At 37.5% G+C, this 27,574-nt stretch overlaps 1 protein-coding gene across 1 annotated transcript in view; it reads right to left on the bottom strand.

Moving 5' to 3' along the window:
- Positions 1-27,574, bottom strand: part of ALK (ALK receptor tyrosine kinase) — a 633,273-nt gene that overhangs the window by 123,641 nt on the left and 482,058 nt on the right. Inside the window, exons 11-12 of the mRNA XM_053712803.1 lie at positions 19,859-19,870; positions 13,659-13,780 (exon numbers count right to left, since the gene is read on the bottom strand). Coding sequence (XP_053568778.1) covers positions 13,659-13,780; positions 19,859-19,870 — 134 coding nt within the window. The remainder of the gene's footprint in view (positions 1-13,658; positions 13,781-19,858; positions 19,871-27,574) is intronic.

Raw genomic sequence — 27,574 nt, 5'->3', positions numbered from 1 at the left:
CCTAAGTTAAATATAATTTTAATCTAACGAAATTAATTAACTCTTATTAAATAAATTATTCCTATTTAAAGCTAAATACTTACCTGTAAAAAAAAATCCTAATATAGCTACAATATAAATTATAATTACATTGTAGCTATTTTAGGATTAATATTTATTTTACAGGCAACTTTGTAATTATTTTAACTAGGTACAATAGCTATTAAATAGTTAAGAACTATTTAATAGTTACCTAGTTAAAATAATAACAAAATTACCTGTAAAATAAGTCCTAACCTAAGTTATAATTAAACCTAACACTACCCTATCAAGAAATTAATTAAATAAAATACCTACAATTACCTACAATAAAACCTAACACTACACTATCAATAAATAAATTAAATACAATTTCTACAAATAACTACAATTACATAAACTAACTAAAGTACAAAAAATAAAAAAGAACTAAGTTACAAAAAATAAAAAAATATTTACAAACATAAGAAAAATATTATAACAATTTTAAACTAATTACACCTACTCTAAGCCCCCTAATAAAATAACAAAGCCCCCCAAAATAAAAAAATGCCCTACCCTATTCTAAATTAATAAATTTAAAAGCTCTTTTACCTTACCAGCCCTGAACAGGGCCCTTTGCGGGGCATGCCCCAAGAAAATCAGCTCTTTTGCCTGTAAAAAAAAAACATACAATACCCCCCCCCATCATTACAACCCACCACCCACATACCCCTAATCTAACCCAAACCCCCCTTAAATAAACCTAACACTAAGCCCCTGAAGATCTTCCTACCTTGTCTTCACCATACCAGGTTCACCGATCGGTCCAGAAGAGCTCCTCCGATGTCCTGATCCAAGCCCAAGCGGGGGGCTGAAGAGGTCCATGATCCGGCTGAAGTCTTCATCCAAGCAGGGCAGAAGAGTTCTTCCATCCGATTGAAGTCTTCATCCAAGCGGCATCCATCCGGAGCGAAGCGGCAGCATCCTGAAGACCTCCACCGCGGAACATCCACCCTGGCCGATGACTGAACGACGAATGACGGTTCCTTTAAATGACGTCATCCAAGATGGCGTCCCTTGAATTCCGATTGGCTGATAGGATTCTATCAGCCAATCGGAATTAAGGTAGGAATATTCTGATTGGCTGATGGAATCAGCCAATCAGAATCAAGTTCAATCCTATTGGCTGATCCAATCAGCCAATCAGATTGAGCTCGCATTCTATTGGCTGTTCCGATCAGCCAATAGAATGTGAGCTCAATCTGATTGGCTGATTGGATCAGCCAATAGGATTGAACTTGATTCTGATTGGCTGATTCCATCAGCCAATCAGAATATTCCTACCTTAATTCCGATTGGCTGATAGAATCCTATCAGCCAATCGGAATTCGAGGGACGCCATCTTGGATGACGTCATTTAAAGGAACCATCATTCGTCGTTCAGTCGTCGGCCAGGATGGATGTTCCGCGGTGGAGGTCTTCAGGATGCTGCCGCTTCGCTCAGGATGGATGCCGCTTGGATGAAGACTTCAATCGGATGGAAGAACTCTTCTGCCCCGCTTGGATGAAGACTTCAGCCGGATCATGGACCTCTTCAGCCCCCCGCTTGGGCTTGGATCAGGACATCGGAGGAGCTCTTCTGGACCGATCGGTGAACCTGGTATGGTGAAGACAAGGTAGGAAGATCTTCAGGGGCTTAGTGTTAGGTTTATTTAAGGGGGGTTTGGGTTAGATTAGGGGTATGTGGGTGGTGGGTTGTAATGTTGGGGGGGGGGTATTGTATGGTTTTTTTTTACAGGCAAAAGAGCTGATTTTCTTGGGGCATGCCCCGCAAAGGGCCCTGTTCAGGGCTGGTAAGGTAAAAGAACTTTTAACTCTATTAATTTAGAATAGGGTAGGGCATTTTTTTATTTTGGGGGTCTTTGTTATTTTATTAGGGGGCTTAGAGTAGGTGTAATTAGTTTAAAATTGTTGTAATATTTTTCTTATGTTTGTAAAAATTTTTTTTTTTTGTAACTTAGTTCTTTTTTATTTTTTGTACTTTAGTTAGTTTATGTAATTGTAGTTATTTGTAGCAATTGTATTTAATTTATTTATTGATAGTGTAGTGTTAGGTTAATTGTAGGTAATTGTAGGTATTTTATTTAATTAATTTATTGATAGGGTAGTGTTAGGTTTAATTATAACTTAGGTTAGGATTTATTTTACAGGTAATTTTGTTATTATTTTAACTAGGTAACTATTAAATAGTTCTTAACTATTTAATAGCTATTGTACCTGGTTAAAATAATTACCAAGTTGCCTGTAAAATAAATATTAATCCTAAAATAGCTACAATATAATTATAATTTATATTGTAGCTATATTAGGATGTATTTTACAGGTAAGTATTTAGCTTTAAATAGGAATAATTTATTTAATAAGAGTTAATTAATTTCGTTAGATTTAAATTATATTTAAGTTAGGGGGGTGTTAGTGTTAGACTTAGCTTTAGGGGTTAATCCATTTATTATAGAAGCGATGAGCTCCGGTCGTCAGATTAGGGGTTAATAATTGAAGTTAGGTGTCGGCGATGTTAGGGAGGGCAGATTAGGGGTTAATACTATTTATGATAGGGTTAGTGAGGCGGATTAGGGGTTAATAACTTTATTATAGTAGCGCTCAGGTCCGCTCGGCAGATTAATTAATTTCGTTAGATTTAAATTATATTTAAGTTAGGGGGGTGTTAGTGTTAGACTTAGCTTTAGGGGTTAATCCATTTATTATAGAAGCGATGAGCTCCGGTCGTCAGATTAGGGGTTAATAATTGAAGTTAGGTGTCGGCGATGTTAGGGAGGGCAGATTAGGGGTTAATACTATTTATGATAGGGTTACTGAGGCGGATTAGGGGTTAATAACTTTATTATAGTAGCGCTCAGGTCCGCTCGGCAGATTAGGGGTTAATTATTGTAAGTAGCTAGCGGCGACGTTGTGGGGGGCAGGTTAGGGGTTAATAAATATAATATAGGGGTCGGCGGTGTTAGGGGCAGCAGATTAGGGGTACATAGGGATAATGTAAGTTGCGGCGGTTTACGGAGCGGAAGATTAGGGGTTAATAATATAATGCAGGGGTCAGCGATAGCGGGGGCGGCAGATTAGGGGTTAATAAGTGTAAGGGTAGGGGTGTTTAGACTCGGGGTACATGTTAGAGTGTTAGGTGCAGACGTAGGAAGTGTTTCCCCATAGGAAACAATGGGGCTGCGTTAGGAGCTGAACGCTGCTTTTTTGCAGGTGTTAGGTTTTTTTTCAGCTCAAACAGCCCCATTGTTTCCTATGGGAGAATCGTGCACGAGCACGTTTTTGAGGCTGGCCGCGTCCGTAAGCAACTCTGGTATCGAGAGTTGCATTTGCGGGAAAAATGCTCTACGCTCCTTTTTTGGAGCCTAACGCAGCATTTTTTTGAACTCTCGATACCAGAGTTAATTTTATGGTGCGGCCAGAAAAAAGCCCGCGTAGCGTTAACAGCCCATCTACCGCCAAACTCCAAATCTAGGCCTTAGTGTCTATAAAACACTGGGAGCTGCCATGTTGTAACTTGTGTTACCTTCTCTGCTGTGGCCAATTATAGACAGTTATAAATAGGTCACTAGAGTGTGCAGCCAATGGTTGTGCTGGTTTTAACAGTGTTCTGCACTTCCATTTCTAACAGGAACTGAAAAGCTCACAATTTCAGAATGGAATTACAGGCAAAGAGGACAAAATAAATAATGAAAGTATATTGCAGAGCTGTTTTCTATATACAGTTTATCATTTTATATTACCATCTTAAAGTTTTTAATGTCCCTTTAAGGACATGACTTGAGTTTGACAAGTCTGATATAAATAGATGCTACTTTATATGTATTGGACATAAAATCTAGGCTACAATAACAGTGCATGTGATATTAATGGGGATAGTGTAATGGTCTGAATCAGGTACAATTCTAGAAGTCAGTGTTCTGATAATAATGGCTTGTGAAATTGATATGACTCCACACTGAATGCTGCTTTCTGAATAGATGTATAAAACTGCTGCTAAGTATTGTTAATGACCCCTGTCTACTTCAATAAATTTAGTATCTGTTCTATTTAAAAAATGTCCATTGACTATTGTCAAGCATGTGTCGGACATGGTATTAATTACCTTCCAAATGTCTAGGGAATCAGCTTTAAAAATGAAAAATTCCATAAATAAAAAAAAACATGTATTTAAAGTTTCCTCACCTCCATATGGATATTTTATTTTGTCAGATGAGTGTATTTTTGATAAGACGTGTAAGCGTTTTGTTTTTAAAATTACCTAAAGACTTTTATTTAAAGGGACATTAAACTGCAAGGCACAACTACACTAACATGGTTACTACTCACCATGCTAGTGTTTTTCTTCCTATGCCTACAGCTGTCTTCAAAGCCGTTCTCTTGTTTTAACCATTGCTGGTGTCAGTTGATGAAGCTGTGCATGTTTACACTAGATGCCGCCATCTTGGATCTTAGGTATACATTGACTCTGTGACAGAAGCAGTGTACACTCACAGATCAATGACATTGCTGTAGTGTGCACTTTGGGTTAGAGTCCATGAAACAGAATGGGAGCTTTATATTTTTGCATTGACTGCATTGCCCTCTATCATGGATGACCTACTGGTGGCAAATTAGCCATGTTGAGTGGGCAAACAAGATGACCACAACTCAAAAGAGACCTTTGGCAGGAGAACAGCAGATAGAGGGTACTCAACAACCTTCCCTAAATCTAGTCTTGTGCCACTGGGCATTTTTAGAAAACATATAATTACTTGTGTGTAACAGCTACAGATTTATATTGGTCTTTTAAAATATTAATCTGCAGCCATATGTGTTAGGAAGGCAGCCACCGCTGCTTTGTATTATTCATGTGATATTTTTATAGCTGTTATGTTACTTTTAAACTGTGTATAAAAACTGCAGAAATGTAAACCTCTTGCTCTGTATTGTGTGTGCAAACCCGAAGCTCACAATACACCTGTTATAAAAATACAGAGCTTCACCAAACATCTACTGTAAAGGGTGAAAATGAGAGAACGGCTCTGAGGAAAGCTGCAAGCACAGTAGAGAAAATTAGTAATATTAATAGTGAGTAGTAGTAATAATAATAATAATAGTGAATAGTAAGTAGTAGTAGTAATAATAATAGTGAGTAGTAGTAATAACAATAATAGTGAGTAGTAATAATAATAATAATAATAATAATAGTAAGTAATAATATTTGTAAATAGTAGTAATAATGATAATATTAGTGAGTAGTAATAATAATAATAACAATAACAATAGTAAGTAGTAATAGTAATAATTATAATAATAGTGAGTAGTAATAATAATAGCAACAATAATAAAAGTAAGTAGTATTGTAATAATAATAATAATAATAATAATAATAGTGAGTAGTAGTAATAATAATAATAATAATAATGAGTCATAATGATAATAACCATAATAGTAAGTAATAGTAATAATAATAACAACAATAATGATAATAATAAGTAGTCGTTGTAGTAATAATAATAATAATGAGTAGTAATAATAATAGTGAATAGTAAGTAGTAGTAGTAATAATAATAGTGAGTAGTAGTAATAACAGTAATAGTGAGTACTACTACTAATAATAATAATAGTAAGTAATAATATTTGTAAATAGTAGTAATAATGATAATATTAGTGAGTAGTAATAATAATAATAACAATAACAATAGTAAGTAGTAATAGTAATAATTATAATAATAGTGAGTAGTAATAATAATAGCAACAATAATAAAAGTAAGTAGTATTGTAATAATAATAATAATAATAATAATAATAATAATAGTGAGTAGTAGTAATAATAATAATAATAATGAGTCATAATGATAATAACCATAATAGTAAGTAGTAGTAATAATAATAACAATAATAATAATAATAAGTAGTCGTTGTAGTAATAATAATAATAATGAGTAGTAATAATAATAATAATAGTGAATAATAATAATAATAATAATAATAAGTTAGTAGTAATAATAGTAAGTAGTAATAATAATATTAACAATAATAATAGTGAGTAGTAGGAATAATAATAAAAAGAGTAAGTAGTAATAGCAATAATAATAATAATAGTGAGTAGCAAAATAATAATAATAATAATAATAATATTGACTAATAATAATAATAATTTATGTAAGAACTTACCTGATAAATTCATTTCTTTCATGTAAGTGGCAAGAGTCCATGAGCTAGTGACGTATTGGATATACAATCCTACCAGGAGGAGCAAAGTTTCCCAAACCTCAAAATGCCTATAAATACACCCCTCACCACACCCACAATTCAGTTTAATGAATAGCCAAGTAGTGGGGTGATAATAAAAAGGAGTAAAAAAGCATAAAAAAATGGAACTGGAAAAATAATTGTGCTTTTATACAAAAATCATAACCACCATAAAAAGGGTGGGCCTCATGGGATCTAATAGGAAATAAATGAATTTATCAGGTAAGTTCTTATATAAATTATGTTTTCTTTCATGTAATTGGCAAGAGTCCATGAGCTAGTGACGTATGGGATAGAAATACCCAAGATGTGGAAGACCACAGAAGAGTCACTAGAAAGGGACGGATAAAATAAAAACAGCTATTTTCACTGAAAAAATTAAATCCACACAAAAAAATAAGTCTTTCTCATAAATTTCACATAAATTACAAGAAAAAAATTTAAATCATAAGCAGAAGAATCAAACTGAGACAGCTGCCTGAAGAACTTTTCTAGCAAAGACTGCTTCAGAAGAAGCAAATACATCAAAATGGTAAAATTTAGTAAATGTATGCAAAGAAGACCAAGTTGATGCTTTGCAAATCTGATCAACTGAAGCTTCATTCTTAAAAGCCCAAGAAGTGGCGACTGATCTAGTAGAATGAGCTGTAATTCTCTGAGGCGGAGATTGCCCCGCCTCCAAATAAGCCTTGTGAATCAAAAGCTTTAACCAAGATGCCAAAGAAATAGCAGAGGCTTTCTGACAACAACAAATAGACTAGAAGTCTTCCTGAAATCTTTAGTAGCTTTGACATAATATTTAAAAGCTCTTACAACATTCCAAAGAATGTAAAGATTTTTTAAAAATATTCTTAGGATTAGGACACAAGGAAGGAACAACAATTTCCCTACTAATGTTGTTCGAATTCACAACCTTAGGAATAAATTTAAACGAAGTCCGCAAAACAGCCTTATCCTGATGGAAAATCAGAAAAGGAGACTCACAAGAGAGAGCAGACAATTCAGAAACTCTTCTAGCTGAAGAGATAGTCAAAAGGTACAACACTTTCCAAGAAAGTAGTTTAATATCCAAAGAATGCATAGGCTCAAAAGGAGGAGCCTGCAAAGCCTTCAAAACCAAATTAAGACTCCAAGGAAGAGAGATTGATTTAATAACAGGCTTGATACGAACCAAAGCCTGAACAAAACAGTGACTATCAGGAAGCTTAGCAATCTTTCTATGAAATAAAACAGAAAGAGCAGAGATTTGTCCCTTCAAAGTACTTGCAGACAAACCTTTATCCAAAACATCCTGAAGAAACTGTAAAATTCTAGGAATTCTAAAAGAATGCCAAGAGAATTTATGAGAAAAACACCATGAAATATAGGCTTTCCAAACCCGATAATAAATCTTCCTTGAAACAGACTTACAAGCCTGTAGCATAGTATTAATCACTGAGTTAGAGAAACCTCTATGACTAAGCACTAAGCGTTCAATTTCCATACCTTCAAACTTAGCAATTTGAGATCCTGATGGAAAAAACGGCCCTTAAAAAAAGAAGGTCTGGCCTTAAAGGAAGTGGCCAAGCTTGGCAACTAGACATCCGGACAAGATCTGCATACCAAAACCGGTGAGGCCATGCTGGTGCTATCAGAAACACATGCAATTGTTCCATTATGATCTTGGAGATCACCCTTGGAAGAAGAACTAGAGGCGGAAAGATGTAAGCAGGTTGATATGGCCAAGGAACTGCTAACACATCCACCATCTCCGCCTGAGGATCCCTGGACCTGGAAAGATACCTGGGAAGTTTCTTGTTTAGATGGGACGCCATGAGATCTATTTCTGGAAGACCCCACATCTGTACAATCTGACAAAATACATCTGGATGGAGAGACCACTCCCCTGTATGTAAAGTCTGAAGGCTGAGATAATCCGCTTCCAATTGTCTACACCCAGGATATGTATTGCAGAAATTAGACAGGAGTTGAATTCTACCCAATAAAGTATTCAAGATACATCTTTCATTGCTAAAGGACTGCGAGTCCCACCCTGATGATTGACATATGCCACAGTTGTGATATTGTCTGTCTGAAAACGAATTAATGATTCTCTCTTTATGAGAAAAACACCATGAAATATAGGCTTTCCAAACCCGATAATAAATCTTCCTTGAAACAGACTTACAAGCCTGTAGCATAGTATTAATCACTGAGTTAGAGAAACCTCTATGACTAAGCACTTAAGCGTTCAATTTCCATACCTTCAAATTTAGCAATTTGAGATCCTGATGGAAAAAACGGCCCTTAAAAAAAGAAGGTCTGGCCTTAAAGGAAGTGGCCAAGGTTGGCAACTAGACATCTGGACAAGATCTGCATACCAAAACCGGTGAGGCCATGCTGGTGCTATCAGAAACACATGCGATTGTTCCATTATGATCTTGGAGATCACCCTTGGAAGAAGAACTAGAGGCGGAAAGATGTAAGCAGGTTGGTAAGGCCAAGGAACTGCTAACGCATCCACCATCTCCGCCTGAGGATCCCTGGACCTGGAAAGATACCTGGGAAGTTTCTTGTTTAGATGGGATGCCATGAGATCTATTTCTGGAAGACCCCACATCTGTACAATCTGACAAAATACATCTGGATGGAGAGACCACTCCCCTGTATGTAAAGTCTGAAGGCTGAGATAATCCGCTTCCAATTGTCTACACCCAGGATATGTATTGCAGAAATTAGACAGGAGTTGAATTCTACCCAATAAAGTATTCAAGATACATCTTTCATTGCTAAAGGACTGCGAGTCCCACCCTGATGATTGACATATGCCACAGTTGTGATATTGTCTGTCTGAAAATGAATGAATGATTCTCTCTTTAGTAGAGGCCTTAAGAGACCTGAAAATAGCATAGAGTTCTAAAATATTAATTGGTAACCTCGCCTCTTGAGGATTCCAAACCCCTTGTGCTGTCAGAGACCTCCAGACAGATTCCCAACCTGTGAGACTTGCAACTGTTGAAATGATAGTCCAGGAAGGACGAACAAAGGAGGCCCCTTGAACAATAAGGTGATGGTTTAACCACCAAGTCAGTTAGAGTTGAGTGTTGGGATTTAAGAATATCAATTGTGATATCCGAGTATAATCCCTGCACCATTGATTCAGCACTTAAGGTTTCGACAGGCAGAAACCAATCTCATTCGTCTCTTGTCTGTTAAAGACAGAGTCATGGATGCTGAATCTATCTGGAAACCTAAAAAGGTGACCCTTGTCTGAGGAATAAAGAAACTCTTTGGTAAATTGATCCTCCAACCATGTTTTTGAAGAAACAACACAAGTTGATTTGTGTGAGATTCTGCTAAATGAAAAGATTGAGCCAGTACCAAGATATTGTCCAAATAAGGAAACACCGCAATACCCTGATCTCTAATTGCAGATAGAAGGGCACCTAGAACCTTGAAAAAGATTCTTGGAGCTGTCACTAGGCCAAATGGAAGAGCGGCAAATTGGTAATGCTTGTCTAGAAAAGAGAATCTCAGAAACCGATAGTGGTCTGGATGAATCCGAATGTGAAGATATGCATCCTTTAAGTCTATTGTGGACATAAAAAGACCTTGCTGAAAAAAAGGCAGAATAGTCCTTATAGTCAGCATCTTGAAAGTTGGGACCCTTACAAAATGATTCAAACATTTCAGATCCGCAACTGGTCTGAATACATTTTCCTTCTTTGGGACAATGCATAGATTTAAATAAAAACCCAAACCCTGTTCCAGAAGTGGAACTGGTACAATTACTCCTGAAAGCTCCAGATTATGAAACACACTTCAGAAAGGCCTGAGCTTTCACAGGTTTTGATAGAATGTGAGAGAGAAAAAACATTCTCACAGGAGGTCTTATTCTGAAACCTATTCAATACCCCTAAGAAACAATATTCTGAATCCAATGATTCTGAACGGAACCTGCCCAAATGTCTTTAAAAAATTTCAATTTGCCCCCCACCAGTAGAACTGGATTGAGGGCTGCACCTTCATGCATTCTTGGGGGCTGGCTTTGGTTTCTTATAAGGCTTGGATTTCTTCCAACTCGAAGATGGCTTCCAATTGGAGCCAGAGTTTTTAGGGGAAGGAGTGGTTTTCTGTTCTCTATTCTGGTGAAAGGAACGAAACCAATTGTAAGCTTTAGATTTACCCTTAGACCTTTTTATCTTGGGGCAAAAAAACTCCCTTCCCCCCAGTAATAGTGGAAATAATAGAATCCAACTGGGAACCAAATAAATTATTACCCTGAAATGATAGAGATAGCAACCTAGATTGTCAGCATTCCATGATTTGAGCCATAATGCTCTTCTAGCTAAAATAGCCAAAAACATAGATTAAACATCAATCTTGATGATAAAAAATAGCATCACAGATAAAATGATTAGCATGTCGAAGCAAACAAACAATGCTATGCAAATCAGAGTCTTTTTCTCATTGTGATACGCTATCCAACCAAAAAGTTGATGCAGCCGCAACATCAGCTATAGAAATGGCAGGTCTCAATATCCAAAGTTATCAACACTTCTTTTAACAAAGAAAGAGTATACTCAATCTTAAAAAGATAAGATGATTTATCAGTGTCAATGTCTGAAGTAGGATCTTCTGAGTCAGAGAGATCCTCATCAGAGAAGGATATATCAGTATGTTATCGGTCATTACCATTCTCATCAGAAGTATGAGAAGTTTTAAAAGACCTTTTACGTTTATTTGAAGGCAGAATAGCAGACATAGCCTTCTGTATCGCATCAGCAATATAATTTTTCATATCAATAGGGATATCATGTACTTTAGATGTTGAGGGAACAACAGATACTGTACTAGCACTAATAGAAACCTTTTCTTCATGCTTATCATGACAACTGTTACATACTACAGCAGGAGATATAATCTCCACTATCTTACAACAGATACACTTAGCTTTGGTAGAACTGTTTTCATGCAGCATGGTTCCTACAGCAGCTTCTGAGACAGGATCAGATTGAGACATCTTGTAAAATGTAAAAGAAAAAAATAACATTTAAACAAAAATATCTTATTTCCACATATAGCAGTTTCAGGAATGGGAAAAAATGCAAATGCTAAAATTGACAAAAAAGCAAATAGCATAGCCCTCTGAGCATAAAAAAGGCAAGGAGCATATAGAAAGTGGGGTAAAACAAAATTAAATTTTTTGGCGCCAAGTATGACGCACAACGCAAAAGGAAGTATATACATTCTTTGGCGCCAACAAACTTCTGGAAATGACGCAACTCGCGTAATAACAAACACAACTTCATGCCAAACAACCTGGCATCAACTACGACACAGGAAATGACGAACTTGCATCATCATAGACGCACACTCGCGCCAAAAAATTCTTGCACCAAGAATGACGCAATAAATAACAAGCATTTTGCACCCTCGCAAGCCTAATTTGGCAGCAATTTTTTTAAAAGAAAAACAAGTAAAATTGAAAAAAAGACTATACACCAGGTAAGACAAAAACTTCTTAAAACATGATTCCCATATTGAAACTGCCAGACTGAAAAAGGGAAATACACATAGACGTGACTCATGGCAAATATAAGTAAATACATATATTTAGAACTTTATATAAATACATAAAGCACAAACCATAGCTGAGAGTGTCTTAAAATAATGATACATACTTACCGAAAGACACCCATCCACATATAGCAGGTAGCCAAACCAGTACTGAAACAGTTATCAGTAGAGGTAATGGTATATGAGAGTATATCGTCGATCTGAAAAGGGAGGTAGGAGATGAATCTCTACAACTGATAACAGAGAACCCTTTAAAAAAAGATTTCCCGCGAGGGAAACCATAAAAAATCAATAGGCAATACTCTCTTCACATCCCTCGAACAAACACTGTACTCTGAGAGGAATTGGGCTTCAGAATGCTTAGAAGCGCTTATCATAGAAGAAAACAAAAAAATCAAGCACAAACTTACTTCACCACCTCCATAGGAGGCAAAGTTTGTAAAACTGAATTGTGGGTGTGGTGAGGGGTGTATTTATAGGCATTTGAGGTTTGGGAAACTTTATCCCTCCTGGTAGGATTGTATATCCCATACGTCACTAGCTCATGGACTCTTGCCAATTACATGAAAGAAATAATAATAATAATAGTAATAGTGAGTAGTAGTAGTAATAATAATAATAATAATGAATAGGAATAATAATAATAATAATAACAAATTTGAGTAGTAGTAATAATAATAATAGTGAGTAGTAACCCTGCTGATGTAGTTGTGTCCAGCAGTATAATGTCTCTTTAATATATTTGCATAACTTTCAGTAATGTTACTCCTCAGTTGTGTTTGTAATGAAACTTTCATAATGGTTTCTTCCAGCAGACATTGCCTGTTTGTTGCAGTTCATATAATCTGCCACTGGGGGCAAGCCTGAGGTATTTCCCAGCAAGAGGAGGGTTTTTGTCAGTTAATAAAAAGTTCTTGAAGTTGAACAATGTTGGCTATGTGGGTTATGCGAATCCTATAAAGAAAAGACTATTACAGTATTCATTTACAGTACTGCTGGTCTGTTTTACTAAACGTAAAGAAGTATGCATTCTACTCCTAAAAAATAAAAAGGCTTTATAAAACGGTGTTAATAATATTGTTCACAAACCTAGTGGTGTATTTAGTTTTTGTGCTGCCTTACTCTTGTAATCCGCTGCCCCCCAAACCCCAAACAATTTTAGCTCATATTTTTCCAACCAGAATCCTGAGAGGCATGTAAGGGTCATGTACCCAACTAGACAATAAGCAATCACTGATTTGTCATAAATTTTGTAAGTAAAACATTATTATTGGAGTATAGGAGTGTCTGTCCCAGCCCCAGCCCCACTCATTATTGGAGTATAGGAGTGTCTGTCCCAGCCCCAGCCCCACTCATTATTGGAGTATAAGAGTGTCTGTCCCAGCCCCACTCATTATTGGAGTATAGGAGTGTCTGTCCCAGCCCCACTCATTATTGGAGTATAGGAGTGTCTGTCCCAGCCCCACTCATGTCATGCTCTGACTATGTCCTTCCCTGCCCACAATACACCTTTTCCGCGTATATCACAGCTACAGCCCGCCTCTTACATTGTGGTTCCACCCACAGCCAATGACAACAAGCTTCTGTCTCTTGCCTGTCCCAGAAAGCCTCTGTACAATGTTGTGAGGTATCCTCTAGCATTACTAAACCCTCTCAGCCTGCTAAATAGCAGATGTGCTATGCATAGAACGGTAAATACTATTAAGAAATTAAATTCAAACCTACAGATATCTAGGTATAGTTACCATTGTTTTTTTTTTCTTATTCTAGATGTTTACATGTTAAGTAATACAGAAATATTTCACCTTATACACATACGTTGCACCTCCGCCACCTCCTCCTCCTCCCGCCCATTCGTTTACAGTCCCGTTAATTCGGATTTCTTCTTCTATCTTATTATTTTCTCCGTTGCAAACTTCCTGCAGAACTTTGTTATTATCCTGTAAAGATAAAAAGGACAAACAGCTTATAAAGTAACATTATATATTTGTATTTTAGTAAGTTGTGAGGAGATATAATGGTATCCAAAAAATATTTTTTATTTGCAGTAAGTAATTATATATTCCTATGGGCAAATGGCCTTGTAAGGGAGTGAATAATACTTCAAGTGGTGCAGACCCTTAAGAGGTTAAATATAACTTAAGAATATAAGGGAAAGATTCAAGGGCAAGAGACTTAGGGGCATATTTAAGAACGTGCGAGTGGACATGATCCGATATTGCGGATCATGTCCGCCGCACATCGATAAATGCCGACAGCATACGCTCTCGTCATTTATCATTGCACCAGCAGTTCTTGTGAACTGCTGTTGCAATACCGCCCTCTGTAGATTCACGGCCAATCAGCCGCCAGCAGGGGGTGTCAATCAACCCAATCGTATTGGATTGGGTTGATTTTCGGTGATGTCCTCAGAGCAGGCAGACAGATTATGGAGCAGCGGTCTTTAGACCGCTGCTTCATAACTTGTGTTTCTGGCGAGCCTAAAGGCTCGCCAGAAACACGGGGCATCAAGCTTCATACGGAGCTTGATAAATAGGCCCCATAATCTTGCTCACAAACACCTAGATCACAAGTTTTGAGTTGCGGATTTTATCGCTAAAAAAGGTCAATTTCAGCGTAATGGCCAGGAATGCATTTTACGAGTCGCGTCGGTATAGCTATATTAACCCCTATTCTGCCGCTCCCCGACATCACTGCCACAAAATAAAGTTATTAACGCCTAAACCTCCGGCCTCCCACATCTCCGCCACTAAATAAACCTATTAACCCCAAAACCGCTGCCACCCTACATCGCAAAACATTAAATTAAACCTAACACCCCCTAACTTTAAATTAAAATTACAATATAACTTTAAATAAATAAAAACTTACCTGTGAAATAAAAAAAAACTAAGATTAAACTATATATTAAATTAACATTACTATTCTAATAAAATAAAAAAACTACCAATTAAAATATCTAAATTACAGATTTAAAAAAACCTAACACTACGAAAAAAATAAAAAAAATCTAAATTACTACTAAGATAAAAAACAAATCCTACGAAAAATTTAAATAATCTAAGTTTTCCAAAAATAATAAACACTAAAATCACGAAAAATAAAAAACACTAAGATTATTTTTTTTTTTATAGGCACACAATGGGTTAATGCTTATGGAGGGCAGAGTGTGTCTATGTGCTTTAGATATACATATTGCTCGTTACTTTATGGATGAAAAACTACAAATGTACCTACCACAAGTGAGCACTTATAAGAAATAGAATGTGTGTATGTGCATAACATAAGCGTCAGTCAATACATCAAACATACAACATGTATATTACATTGCTTATCACCACAGTCTGGGTTATAAGTAGAGGTTTAGGTATCTTTTATTCCCCTTAAAACAAATTATATACCAGAATAATATCCAATAGAAACAAAGCTGAAGGTATACAGTATTAGAGTTCTTGAATTGATGGTGTATGAAGTAACTGTTCTTCATCCTTTTTCTTTAAAATATGTAATTACATTTGGATAAAACACGTAGGTCTGAATCTTAAAGGGACATTGTAGACCCAATACATAATTTTAATTTCTTATTGATATATGCTAGCGAAGCTTCCTGGAACTGGTCCCACATCTATAAGCTTGTAAGAAGTACATGAAACCTTTAAATATTCATCCGCCCACTTATTGTTTGTATATTTTCATATGTTAAGTTTCTCCAATCACAATCGACTCGTGAATACGTTTTCCTACTCACACACGCTGATTTGTGCAGGTGCAATTTGAAATTGCTAACTGAAAAATATTAAACGTGTACTGCTAAACTGTCATACAAGAAAACAGCTAACTGGGCAAGAAGAAAGCTGTGGGCGGAGCTTGGCGGCCATTTTCGGCTGCTAACGATGATTATTTAAAAAGTTTTATGTACTTCTTACAAACTTATAGATGAGGAACCCGTTGTAAGATGCTTGTCTCGTATGTAACAAAAAGTAATAAAAAAAATAAGTATTGGGTCTAGACTGTCCCTTTAAGGCATTTTATTCGGTAACCTAACATTCTAAGGGATTAAAGAGGACCTTGTGAAGCAAAAATGACATACTGTTATTTGTTACAGCTCATAATTGTTTTTACATAAATGTGTGTTAAACCCCCCACAAAGGGGTTAAACACATAGGTAAGGTCCAGCTTGTGAGCTGCAGCTCCCCAGCAAGACACAGCTGAGGGTGACTCCTGATTGGTTGTCCGCCTGTGTCCTGCTTAGGAATGTCATGTTTTGGAGCCCCTGAGCAGGAATTTACCTATGCAGTTAACCACTTTTTATCGGTTAAACACATAATTATCTAGGGTCAGTAATGTAAAAGTATACTTGATCTAACAAATGAGTGTGTGGCATTATTGCATTAGAATGTCTCTTTAAAGGGACACTAAAGTCTAAATATATTTTAAAAGTTTAGAATTAAGGTTATTCCCCTCCTCCCTCTAGTCATGGGTGCCGCCATGTTGAAATCTAGCTTTCACTATATTTCAGTGCTGACGTGTTTGCGCATGTGCAGTAATTCTCCTTTAGATACCTGCAGTGTAACCTAGGTAACATAATGGCAGCACCTATAATTAGAGGGAGTTGCATGAAAACTATTAAAGGGACACTAAACCCATTTTTTTTCTTTAATGATTCAGATAGAGCAGCAATTTTAAGCAACTTTCTAATTTACTCCTATTATTATTTTTTTCTTCTGTCTCAGTAGCCACCAATCAGCAAGCACTATCCAAGGTGCTGAACCAAAAATGGGCGGCTCCTATGCATACATCCCTGCTTTTTCAAATAAAGTTACCAAGAAAACAAAGAAAAAATGATAATAGGAGTAAATTTGAAAGTTGCTTAAAATTGCTGCTCTATCTGAATCATAAAAGAAAAAAAAATGGGTTTAATATCCCTTTAAGTGTTTAAGTGTTTAACCCCTTGAGTGCTAATGACGGCTCTGAGCCGTCGCAGAGTTTCCCACTCTGAGCCGTCGCTAGCACTCTCCCACATTGAGGGAGATCTGGGGGCTCCCACCCGCTCCTACCCCGGCGATCGGACCTGCATAGTGATAGGCATCGCCGGGGCTTCACGTTATGCACAGTGACGTCACGCGCAATGACGTGATGACATCACCACCCAACTTTATCTAACATTAACAATGTTAAATATAGGAGCAGGGGGCATGCTGCTTAGAAGCCTGTATCTAAGGCATCTAAGCAGCTACAGATCCACCGTTGGAAAGGTAATCGCCTTTCCAACAGTGTAAGTCTTGGGGATCTAAAATAAAAAAAAAAGTTAAAAAAAAAATATTTTTAAAAATATAAAATTAAAAAACACTTTAAAAAACCTTAGCACCCAGTCCAAAATAAACTTTCATGAATCAGATAGGGCATGTCATTTTAAACAATTTTTCAATTTACTTTGTTCTCTTGGTATTCTTAGTTGAAAGCTAAACCTAGGTAGGCTCATATGCTAATGTCTTAGGGGTCGATTTATGAAGCAGCGGATTCTGCTTCCGACGCACTCCACTTCAGTTCCGTCTGAAGCGGAAGTTAAGATCCTAAGACCGCTGCTCCTTAACTCATCTGCCACCTCTGAGGTGGTGGACAGCAATCAGCCCGATCGAATACGATCAGGTTAATTGACACCCCCTGCTAGCGGCAAATCTGCTAGCGTGCAATGATAAATGCCAACAGCATATGCTGTCGGCATTAATCGATGTGCGGCGGACATGATTCTGTCCGCACCATGATAAATGTACCCCCTAGACTTATACCTTGAAGGCCGTCTCTTATGTGAAAGCATTCTGACAGTTTTTCACCGCTAGAGGGCGTTAGTTCATGTATGTCATAAAGATAACACTAAAATATAGGGCTGTCTGCAGAGGCTTAGATACAAGGTAATCACAGAGGTAAAAAGTATATTAATATAACTGTGTTGGTTATGCAAAACTGGGGAATGGGTAATAAAGGGATTATCTATCTGTTTAAACAACAACAATTCTGGTGTTGACTGTCCCTTTAATATACCTTTAGAGAGGAGCATTGTTCCTTCTGTGATTGGAAACAATTTTATTATTTTAACATCTAATTTCACTTGCACATAATTATGTTCTATGGGCTCCATTTATTATAGCTTGGGCAGACCGCTGCTATTTAACTATCGTTTCAGGTGAGCCTGAAACGTCGGGGCTCCTAAACCGCTATTGCTGCTTGATAAATGGGGCCCTATGTCTCACTTTTTATTATTTTGGTATGAATTAGCTTAAAGGGACAATTTACTCAAAATATGTATCCCCTTTAATTTGTTCCCAATGATCCACTTTACCTGCTGGAGTGTATTTAATTGTTTACAGGCATTTAAAATAGCTGATTTAGCCTGTGGTATCCCCACCTATTCTAAACGTTTTTGGCCTTAAGGCCAAGCTGTATAAACACATCCAGTAAAAGAAATTACACTCCCAGCGGGGTATAGAAGAGATAAGGTAATAAAATGTTAATTTTCCATTGTTCTCTTCAAGTATTGGTGATTGGTTTATGGACAGATATAAGATAAAGAAGCATGTATATGTACACAATGTAATAAAGTAATGAGATCTGATTATACCTACAAGCTCAACCCATTTTAATAGGTTGTGGCTTCAGAACACAAAATCAGCTAATTAATATACACAAATAAACCTTAAGACCGCTGCTTCTTAACTCCTGTTTCCAGCGAGCCCCAAGGCTCGTGCGGAAACAGATGTATTTGGCCCCATTCGGGCCATGATAAATCGGCCCCTATTTGTTAAAGGAATATGTCTCCATAAAAAAAAACTGCTACAACATTGTTACTGGAAAATAAGACTCAATTCTTTTTATCCACCCCTTGTGAGAAGGGCCAGTGGCGAGATTAACTCATTGACATAAATAAAGTCACTTCTATCTTGTAAGCCTTAACTTCCTGCAGCATAGAACCCCATCCTCTAGAATTCTCATAAAACAAACGGTTGAGTGTTGTTTGTCGCATAAAAGCCATGTGCAGTTAGGACATATTTCTCCAAACTACACCAGCTTTTCTCATTCTTAGGGCATGTCAAGTAATACTATAGTCACAGGGATGGGCACATGCTTTTAGATTTGATTGGTAGAACCTTGACATTCATGCTATATTCAAATGTATTTACAAAATGAATTTGCTCTATCAATTGTAATGTCTAAATATTGGCTCTATCATTAAAAGGACATGAAATTAAACTTGTATAATTTATACAGAGCACGTGATTTTAATAGACCTTTCAGTTTACTTCTATAAATGTGACTGAAATGTGTAGATCTTTGTATTATAATTAATATTTTAATTTGCAACTTTTGTGCAGTTTTCTTTATGTTATAAACATAATTAGGAGACCTCCTATTTTTTGGGCTATTTTAACCCCTTCCCGCTATTATGACGTTCCATGCTGTCCTAACTTCGCTTGGCTTCAGTATTGTTAGGATAGCATATGGAACATCCTGGCCGTTTGGTTTTACTAAAACCCTATCCGCTTCCTAAATGGGATCACAGCCTGGAGAGCGTGCCTAGCATCATAAGTACTCCCCCCCCCCGACCTGATGCCATCATTAAAATCAAGCCACTGCATTAACGATCGTGTGATTTCAATTATTACTTATTTTTATAGTTTGTTGCATAATTTATTTTAGGTTGTGTTTATTTTAATTAAATATTTAGTTTAGCATTTTGTGCACAGCAAATTCGTTTCTTCTAGTTTGCAATCTTTAGAAGGGTAAGCACTCCATTTTTTTTTATGTATTTGGTGTTTTATTTTAAAGTGAAGGTCAATTTTTGGGATTCAAAATACATCATGTTGAAGATTATCTTAAAAACATTAAATTCGCTTACTTTATATGTATAAATAACTAACCCTTTGGACAAAAAAATGTATTTATAATGCTGCTCCGTTATCGTGTTTATCTCCGCCCATACAAGACTTCTTTATTCTGCTTTGATGACGTTGCTTTGTTTCTTACAATGGGACTACGCTCGTGCAGCCTTGTTCTGTTTGAAATGCGCATGCGTATGGTCAGCTCAATAGCGCATGCGTGTAATTAATGGCCGTAACTTTGTATGCAGTAATTTTGCGAGCGGACAAAGCATGCGCGTTACAGGGACGAGCATGACGATGATGACGCAATGTTTACTTACACGCATGCGCATAAGCTGACAATGACGAAAGGGAAAAAGGGCTGGACGCCATGGGGTAAAACAATAGATTGGAGCCAAAAGATGTCAATCAATAAAGGCACTATGACGGGCAGATTTTACAGCTGAAACGGAGCGGTTACAAAACGTAAAATATAAAACTTTTGCTTGTATCTATCTATACTTTGATGAATGAACATCATACTCATTTTAGCTAAAATATTGAAAACTGCTAAGCACAACCCCAGACTTGACCTTCACTTTAACTATAATGTAGGTTATAACAACATTTGTAACCTAAAATAACCTTGACGGTAGAGCCTTTGATTGGTCAGACTGGCACACCTGCCCAATCAGGTGATTAGTGAGTTTGATTTATTTCATCTTTCAAAACACTTTGCAGGCAATGACACTATAATATGGGATGTTAAAGGGACATTAAACCCAGTTTTTTCTCTCATGATTCAGATAGATCATACAATTATAAACAGCATTCCAATTTAATTCTATTATCAAATTTGCTTTGTTCTCTTGGTATCTGTAGCAGAGCTCTACTGGGAGCTAGCTGAACCACATTGGGTAATCAATGAAAAGTGGCAGATATTTGCAGCAATCAATTAACAGCAAGCTCTCTTGTAGTGCTTTGCTGTTTCTGAGCCTACCTCTTTCTTTTCAACAAAGGATACTAACGCCTAGATTTAGAGTTCTGCGTTAGCCGTCAAAAGCAGCGTTAAGGGGTCCTGACGCTGCTTTTTACCGCCCGCTGGTATTTAGAGTCAGTCAGGAAAGGGTCTAACGCTCACTTTCCAGCCGCGACTTTTCCATACCGCAGATCCCCTTACGCCAATTGCGTATCCTATCTTTTCAATGGGATCTTCCTAACACCGGTATTTAGAGTCTTGGTTGAAGTGAGCGTTAGAACTCTAACGACAAAACTCCAGCCGCAGAAAAAAGTCTGGAGTTAAGAGCTTTATGGGCTAACGCCGGTTTATAAAGCTCTTAACTACAGTGCTCTAAAGTACACTAACACCCATAAACTACCTATGTACCCCTAAACCGAGGCCCCCCCACTTCGCCGCCACTCTAATAATTTTTTTAACCCATAATCTGCCGACCGCACACCGCCACCACATACATTATCCCTATGTACCCCTAATCTGCTGCCCCTAACATTGCCGACACCTACATAATATGTATTAACCCCTAATCTGACCCCCCAACGTCGCCGCTACCTTACCTACACTTATTAACCCCTCAGGTAATTTTGTTATTATTTTAACTAGGTAGCTATTAAATAGTAAATAACTATTTAATAGCTATTGTACCTAGTTAAAATAAATACAAAGTTGCCTTTAAAATAAATATAAATCCTAAAATAGCTACAATATAATTATTTGTTATATTGTAGCTATATTAGGGTTTATTTTACAGGTAAGTATTTAGCTTTAAATAGGAATAATTTATTTAATAAGATTTAATTTATTTTGTTAGATAAAAATTATATTTAACTTAGGGGGGTGTTAGTGTTAGGGTTAGACTTAGCTTTAGGGGTTAATACATTTATTAGAATAGCGGCGAGGTCCGGTCGGCAGATTAGGGGTTAATACTTGAAGTTAGGTGTCAAAGATGTTAGGGAGGGCAGATTAGGGGTTAGTACAATGTATTATAGTGTTTGCGAGGCGGGAGTGCGGAGGTTTAGGGGTTAATACATTTATTATAGTGGCGAGGTCCGGTCGGCAGATTAGGGGTTAATAAGTGTAGGTAAGGTAGCGGCGATGTTGGGGGGGCAGATTAGGGGTTAATAATTATAATGTAGGTGTCGGCGACATTAGGGACAGCAGATTATGGGTTCATAGGGATAATGTAGGTTGCGGCAGTGTCCGGAGCAGCAGAATAGGCGTTAATTGTATAATGCAGGTGTCAGCGATAGCGGGGGCGGCAGATTAGGTTAGGGGTGTTTAGACTCGGGGTACATGTTAGGGTGTTAGGTGCAGACTTAGGAAGTGTTTCCCCATAGGAAACAATGGGGCTGCGTTAGGAGCTTAACGCTGCTTCTTTGCAGGTGTTAGGTTTTTTTGCAGCTCAAACTGCCTCATTGTTTCCTATGGGGGAATCGTGCACAAGCACGTTTTTCAAGCTGGCCGCTACCGTAAGCAACGCTGGTATTGAGAGTTGAAGTGGCGGTAAATTATGCTCTACGTTCCCTTTTTGGAGCCTAACGCAGCCCTTCAGAGAACTCTAAATACCAGCGTTATTTAAAAGGAGCAGGGAAAAAAAACACGTGTAGCTAACGCACCCCTTTGGCCGCAAAACTCTAAATCTAGCTGAATGGTTGCACACCCCTTGAACTATTTTGGCTGAAAAGCTAAATACCAGGGATGATAAATGGTTTGGGGAAGAACACTTTCTTTTTACATTATTTTTGGCTGCACAGAGCACCATATATTTACATTTTGTATCTTTACATCAGCTTGCTGCTCTGAGGCTCCAGAGTTCTGAATGTTTGTAGTCACATGATCTCAGGTGCAGAATTATACGGTAGATATGTGAATTTGTGGTATTCTTTATACAACCAATGCTGAAAATGGCCGCCGCTAGCAGCTTTTGGCTCTTTTCAGAGCCGGATTTCTTCTTGTGATAGTACAACACAAGATCTGTGCAAATCCGGGTCTTTGTGTGTTGCACTTTTATAGGAAGAAATTAATCTTCGAAAAGAGCCAAATGCTGCTGGTGGCGGCCATTTTCGGCATTTGTTGTATAAAGAATACCACAAATCTCCATTATAAAGTACGACACAATGCAGTGGTTACTCAGCAAGATGGGTGGAGCAATTATATATAAAAAAGTGAGTGATAGATTTATGTCTATTGGAAAATGGATGTTTTTAAATGGGCAGTAAAGTCAAACTTAAACTTTTACGATTCAAATACAACATGTTATTCTAAACAACTTTACAAATTAATTCTCTTAACAAATTTTCTTCATTCTCTTGCTATCCTTTGTTTATGATTACATCTAGGAAGCATGTGTGTGCATTTCTTTAGCATTCTATGGCCTAGATTTGGAGTTTGGCGGTAGCCGTGAAAACCAGCGTTAGAGGCTCCTAACGCTGGTTTTAGGCTACCGCCGGTATTTGGAGTCAGTCAGGAAAGGGTCTAATGCTCACTTTTCAGCCGCGACATTTCCATACCGCAGATCCCCTTACGTCATTTGCGTATCCTATCTTTTCAATGGGATCTTTCTAACTCCGGTATTTAGAGTTGTGGCTGAAGTGAGCGTTAGAATTCTAATGACAAAACTCCAGCCGCAGAAAAAAGTCAGTAGTTAAGAGCTTTCTGGGCTAACGCCGGTTCATAAAGCTCTTTACTACTGTGCTCTAAAGTACACTAACACCCATAAACTACCTATGTACCCCTAAACCGAGGTCCCCCCACATCGCCGCCACTCGATTAAATTTTTTTAACCCCTAATCTGCCGACCGCCACCTACGTTATACTTATGTACCCCTAATCTGCTGCCCCTAACACCGCCGACCCCTATATTATATTTATTAACATCTAACCTGCCCCCCACAACGTCGCCGCCAGCTACCTACAATAATTAACCCCTAATCTGCCGTCCGCACACCGCCGCCACCTACATTATAGCTATGTACCCCTAATCTGCTGCCCTAACACAGCCGACCCCTATATTATATTTATTAACCCCTAATCTGCCCCCCTCAACGTCCCCTCCACCTGCCTACACTTATTAACCCCTAATCTGCCGAGCGGACCGCTCCGCTACTATAATAAAGTTATTAACCCCTAATCCGCCTCACTAACCCTATAATAAATAGTATTAACCCCTAATCTGCCCTCCCTAATATCGCCGACACCTAACTTCAAACATTAACCCCTAATTTGCCGACTGGAGCTCACCGCTATTCTAAAAAATGTATTAACCCCTAAAGCTAAGTCTAACCCTAACACTAACACCCCCCTAAATTAAATATAATTTAAATCTAACGAAATTAATTAACTCTTATTAAATAAATTATTTCTATTTAAAGCTAAATACTTACCTGTAAAATAAATCCTAATATAGCTACAATATAAATTATAATTATATTATAGCTATTTTAGGATTTATATTTATTTTACAGGTAACTTTGTATTTATTTTAATCAGGTACAATAGCTATTAAATAGTTAAGAACTATTTAATAGCTAAAATAGTTAAAATAATTACAAAATTACCTGTAAAATAAATCCTAACCTAAGTTACAATTAAACCTAACACTACACTATCAATACATTAATTAAATACAATATCTACAAATAAATACAATGAAATAAACTAACTAAAGTACAAAAAATAAAAAAGAACTGTTACAAAAAATAAAAAAATATTTACAAACATCAGAAAAATATTACAACAATTTTAAACTAATTACACCTACTCTAAGCCCCCTAATAAAATAACAAAGACCCCCAAAATAAAAAAATGCCCTACCCTATTCTAAATTACTAAAGTTCAAAGCTCTTTTACCTTACCAGCCATGAACAGGGCCCTTTGCGGGGCATGCCCCAAGAAATTCAGCTCTTTTGCCTGTAAAATAACACATACAATACCCCCCCCAACATTACAACCCACCACCCACATACCCCTAATCTAACCCAAACCCCCCTTTAATTAAACCTAACACTAAGCCCCTGAAGATCTTCCTACCTTGTCTTCACCTCACCGGGTATCACACCGATCCGTCCTGGCTCCGATATCTTCATCCAATCCAAGAGGGGGCTAGACATCCATCATCCGACGGCTGAAGAAGTCCAGAAGAGGGTCCAAAGTCTTCATCCTATCCGGGAAGAAGAGTAGATCCGGACCGGCAACCATCTTCTTCCAAGCGGCATCTTCTATCTTCATCCGATGAGGACCGGCTCCATCTTGAAGACCTCCACCGCGGACCCATCTTCTTCCGACGACGACTTCCCGACGAATGACGGTTCCTTTAAGGGACGTCATCCAAGATGGAGTCCCTCGAATTCCGATTGGCTGATAGGATTCTATCAGCCAATCGGAATTAAGGTAGGAATATTCTGATTGGCTGATGGAATCAGCCAATCAGAATCAAGTTCAATCCGATTGGCTGATTGGATCAGCCAATCGGATTGAACTTGATTCTGATTGGCTGATTCCATCAGCCAATCAGAATATTCCTACCTTAATTCCGATTGGCTGATAGAATCCTATCAGCCAATCGGAATTCGAGGGACGCCATCTTGGATGACGTCATTTAAAGGAACCGTCATTCGTCATCTAGTCGTCGGTTGAAGAGGATGTTCCGCGTCGGCTTGGAAGAAGATGGTTCTGCTCCGCTCCAGAAGAAAGAAGATTGAAGATGCGGCTTGATAGAAGACTTCATCCAGATGATGGACTTCCGACTTCAGCCCGAGGATGGATTTCTTCAGTCGCCGCTTGGATCCAGACTTCAGCCCGAGGATGGACGTCGCTCTTCAGCCCCCCGCTTGGGCTTGGATCAACACTTTCGAGGCTTGGATCAAGACTTCCGAGGACGGATCGGTGAACCTGGCAGGGTGAAGATAAGGTAGGAAGATATTCAGGGGCTTAGTATTAGGTTTATTTAAGGGGGGTTTGGGTTAGATTAGGGGTATGTGGGTGGTGGGTTGTAATGTTGGGGGGGGGGTATTGTATGGGTTTTTTTTACAGGCAAAAGAGCTGAATTCTTTGGGGCATGCCCCGCAAAGGGCCCTGTTCAGGGCTGGTAAGGTAAAAGAGCTTTGAACTTTTGTAATTTAGAATAGGGTAGGGCATTTTTTTTATTTTGGGGGTCTTTGTTATTTTATTAGGGGGCTTAGAGTAGGTGTAATTAGTTTACAATTGTTGTAATATTTTTCTAATGTTTGTAAATATTTTTTTATTTTTTGTAACTTAGTTCTTTTTTATTTTTTGTACTTTAGTTAGTTTATTTCATTGTATTTATTTGTAGATATTGTATTTAAATAATTTATTGATAGTGTAGTGTTAGGTTTAATTGTAGGTAATTGTAGGTATTTTATTTAATTAATTTATTGATAGTCTAGTGTTAGGTTTAATTGTAACTTAGGTTAGGATTTATTTTACAGGTAATTTGTAATTATTTTAACTATTTTAACTATTAAATAGTTCTTAACTATTTAATAGCTATTGTACCTGGTTAAAATAAATACAAAGTTACCTGTAAAATAAATATAAATCCTAAAATAGCTATAATATAAATATAATTTATATTGTAGCTATATTAGGATTTATTTTACAGGTAAGTATTTAGCTTTAAATAGGAATAATTTATTTAATAAGAGTTAATTAATTTCGTTAGATTTAAATTATATTTAACTTAGGGGGGTGTTAGTGTTAGGGTTAGACTTAGCTTTAGGGGTTAACACATTTATTAGAATAGCGGTGAGCTCCAGTCGGCAGATTAGGGGTTAATGTTTGAAGTTAGGTGTCGGTGATGTTAGGGAGGGCAGATTAGGGGTTAATACTATTTATTATAGGGTTAGTGAGGCGGATTAGGGGTTAATAACTTTATTATAATAGCGGTGTGGTCCGGTCGGCAGATTAGGGGTTAATAAGTGTAGGCAGGTGGAGGCGACGTTGTGGGCGGCAGATTAGGGGTTAATAAATATAATATAGGGGTCGGCGGTGTTAGGGACAGCAGATTAGGGGTACATAGGGATAATGTAAGTAGCGGCGGTTTACGGAGCGGCCGATTAGGGGTTAATAATAATATGCAGGGGTCAGCGATAGCGGGGGCGGCAGAACAGGGGTTAATAAGTGTAAGGTTAGGGGTGTTTAGACTCGAGGTACATGTTAGAGTGTTAGGTGCAGACGTAGGAAATGTTTCCCCATAGCAAACAATGGGGCTGCGTTAGGATCTGAATGCGGCTTTTTTGCAGGTGTTAGGTTTTTTTTCAGCTCAAACAGCCCCATTGTTTTCTATGGGGGAATCGTGCACGAGCACGTTTTTGAGGCTGGCCGCGTCCGTAAGCAACTCTGGTATCGAGAGTTGAAGTTGCGTTAAATATGCTGTACGCTCCTTTTTTGGAGCCTAACGCAGCCATTCTGTGGACTCTCAATACCAGAGTTATTTTAAAGGTGCGGCCAGAAAAAAGCCAACGTTAGCTACGCGGGTCGTTACCGACAAAACTCTAAATCTAGCCGTTTGACAGCAGTGTTGCACAACATTTATTGTAACAATGTTATACATTGTAGCAAACAATACTGACATACAGTGCTAAAGACGTGCATACTCCTAAACTTACCTAGATTTATAATTCAACAAAAGATACCAAGAGAATAAAGAAACTCTATAATAGATGCAAATTTGGAAGCAGTTACTATTGCATTGTACAATAAAGGTCAGAGTTACTGTAGCACTTTAGAAATTAAACAGTTCTTTAAAATGCTTAATTAAAATTGTTGGTGCTCAGTGCCCATTTAAACAGATGAATGCTAAAAAACAATGACTTACCTCTACCATAAT

This window comes from Bombina bombina, chromosome 4 (assembly GCF_027579735.1).
Source record: "Bombina bombina isolate aBomBom1 chromosome 4, aBomBom1.pri, whole genome shotgun sequence".
NCBI classification, from domain to species: domain Eukaryota; kingdom Metazoa; phylum Chordata; class Amphibia; order Anura; family Bombinatoridae; genus Bombina; species Bombina bombina.
Note: the sequence above shows the minus strand (reverse complement) of the source record. Positions and strands in the feature narration are given on the sequence as shown.